Raw genomic sequence first — 1,736 nt, 5'->3', positions numbered from 1 at the left:
ATGGAGCTGGTGATCTCGGTGCTGGATGTGAACGACAACGCGCCCGAGTTCAACCAGACTGTCTACAAAGTGGAGCTAGTGGAGAGCGCTGCAGAGGGGACACTGGTGGCGCGCGTGATTGCGACGGATCCAGAYGAGGGCATTAACAGCGAAGTGAGTTACAAAGCCACGCACTTCCTGCCACAACATGGAAAAGATCTTATTAGCGTGAATTCAAACACGGGAGAGATCACGCTGAGGGCCCCTCTGGACTTTGAAGAGGCCGACGTTTTCGATGTCCGCGTAGAGGCAAGAGATAAGGGTACWCCTCCKTTAACTGGTCACTGTCATGTGGAGTTGAAGGTGTTGGACGTGAACGACAACGCGCCGGAGGTGCGGGTGACGTCGCTGTCGGTGCCGGTGGCCGAGGACGCGGCGCTGGGGACGGTGGTGGCGCTGCTGAGCGTGTCGGACCGTGACTCGGGGTCGAACGGKCGCGTGCGGTGCACGGTGTGGCCGYCGTCKCCGTTCGGTGTGGTGTCGACGTTCGAGGGCTCGTACTCGCTGGTGCTGCGTGAGGCGCTGGACCGGGAGCGTGTGTCGGAGTACGAGGTGGAGGTGCGTGCGGAGGACGGCGGGACGCCGCCGCTGCGSGCCAGGCGSGCCCTGCGKGTGCCGGTGTCCGACGTGAAYGACAACGCGCCGTCGTTCGCGCAGGCCGTGTACACGGTGCTGGCGCGRGAGAACAACGCGGCGGGCGCGGAGCTGGCGCGTGTGTGGGCGCGGGACCCGGACGAGGCGGGCAACGGGCGCGTGAGCTACTCGTTGTGGGAGGGCGCGTCGATGTGGGCGTCGGGGTCGCGGTCGGCGTCGAGCTACGTGTCGGTGGACGCGGAGAGCGGTCGTGTGTGGGCGCTGCAGCCGTTGGACTACGAGGAGCTGCAGGTGCTRCAGTTCGAGGTRCGCGCRGTGGACGCGGGGGAGCCGTCGCTGAGCGGCAACGCCACGGTGCAGCTCTTCGTGGTGGACGAGAACGACAACGCGCCGTCGCTGCTGCCGCCTGCGGGSGGCGGCGCGGGGCCCTGGTCGATCGGCGCGGCGGGGTCGCCGCCGTCGCAGTCGTCGTCAGAGTGGTCGCTGTGGGCGTGGGCGTCGTGGGGTTCCCCGGCGGGGCAGGTGGTGGCGAAGATCCGCGCGGTGGACGCGGACTCGGGCTACAACGCGTGGCTGCGCTACGAGCTGCAGGAGGCGCGGGGCAAGAGCGCGTTCCGCGTGGGTCTGTACAGCGGCGAGGTGAGCACGGCGCGGGCGCTGGAGGAGGCGGACGGCCCGCGGCAGACGCTGCTCATCGTGGTGCGGGACCACGGCGAGCCGGCGCGCTCGGCCACGGCGACGCTGAGCGTGTCGCTGGGCGAGGGCGCGGAGGCGGCGCTGGCGGCGGGCGCGGGTCCGTCGGGCTCGTTGTTGCGGGCGGCGTCGGGCGTGGAGGGCGGCGCGTCGGCGTCTGCAGCGACGACGAACGTGTGGCTGGTGGTGGCGATCTGCGCGGTGTCGAGCGTGTTGGTGCTGGGCGTGGTGCTGTRCGGGGCGTCGCGGTGGGCGCCGCGGGCGTCCGTGCTGTCGGGTGCCGCTCCGACGACGCTGGTGTGCGCCAGCGAAGTGGGGAGCTGGTCGTACTCGCAGCGCCAGAGCCGGAGCGTGTGCGTGGCGGAGGGCGCGGGCAAGAGCGACCTCATGGTTTTCAGCCCCAACTTCCC

The 1,736-nt window shown here is 69.8% G+C and overlaps 1 protein-coding gene across 1 annotated transcript in view; it reads left to right on the top strand.

Annotated features, from left to right (window-relative positions):
• Positions 1-1,736, top strand: part of LOC112954201 (protocadherin alpha-8-like) — a 21,401-nt gene continuing 19,665 nt past the window's right edge. Inside the window, exon 1 of the mRNA XM_026047343.1 lies at positions 1-1,649. Within this exon, the coding sequence (XP_025903128.1) occupies positions 1-1,649 (1,649 nt within the window). The remainder of the gene's footprint in view (positions 1,650-1,736) is intronic.

This window comes from Nothoprocta perdicaria, unplaced genomic scaffold (assembly GCF_003342845.1).
Source record: "Nothoprocta perdicaria isolate Ctin4 unplaced genomic scaffold, notPer1 scaffold_492, whole genome shotgun sequence".
NCBI classification, from domain to species: Eukaryota; Metazoa; Chordata; class Aves; order Tinamiformes; family Tinamidae; genus Nothoprocta; species Nothoprocta perdicaria.
The sequence above is the reverse complement of the archived record's forward strand: the minus strand, read 5'-3'. Positions and strand labels throughout refer to the sequence as shown.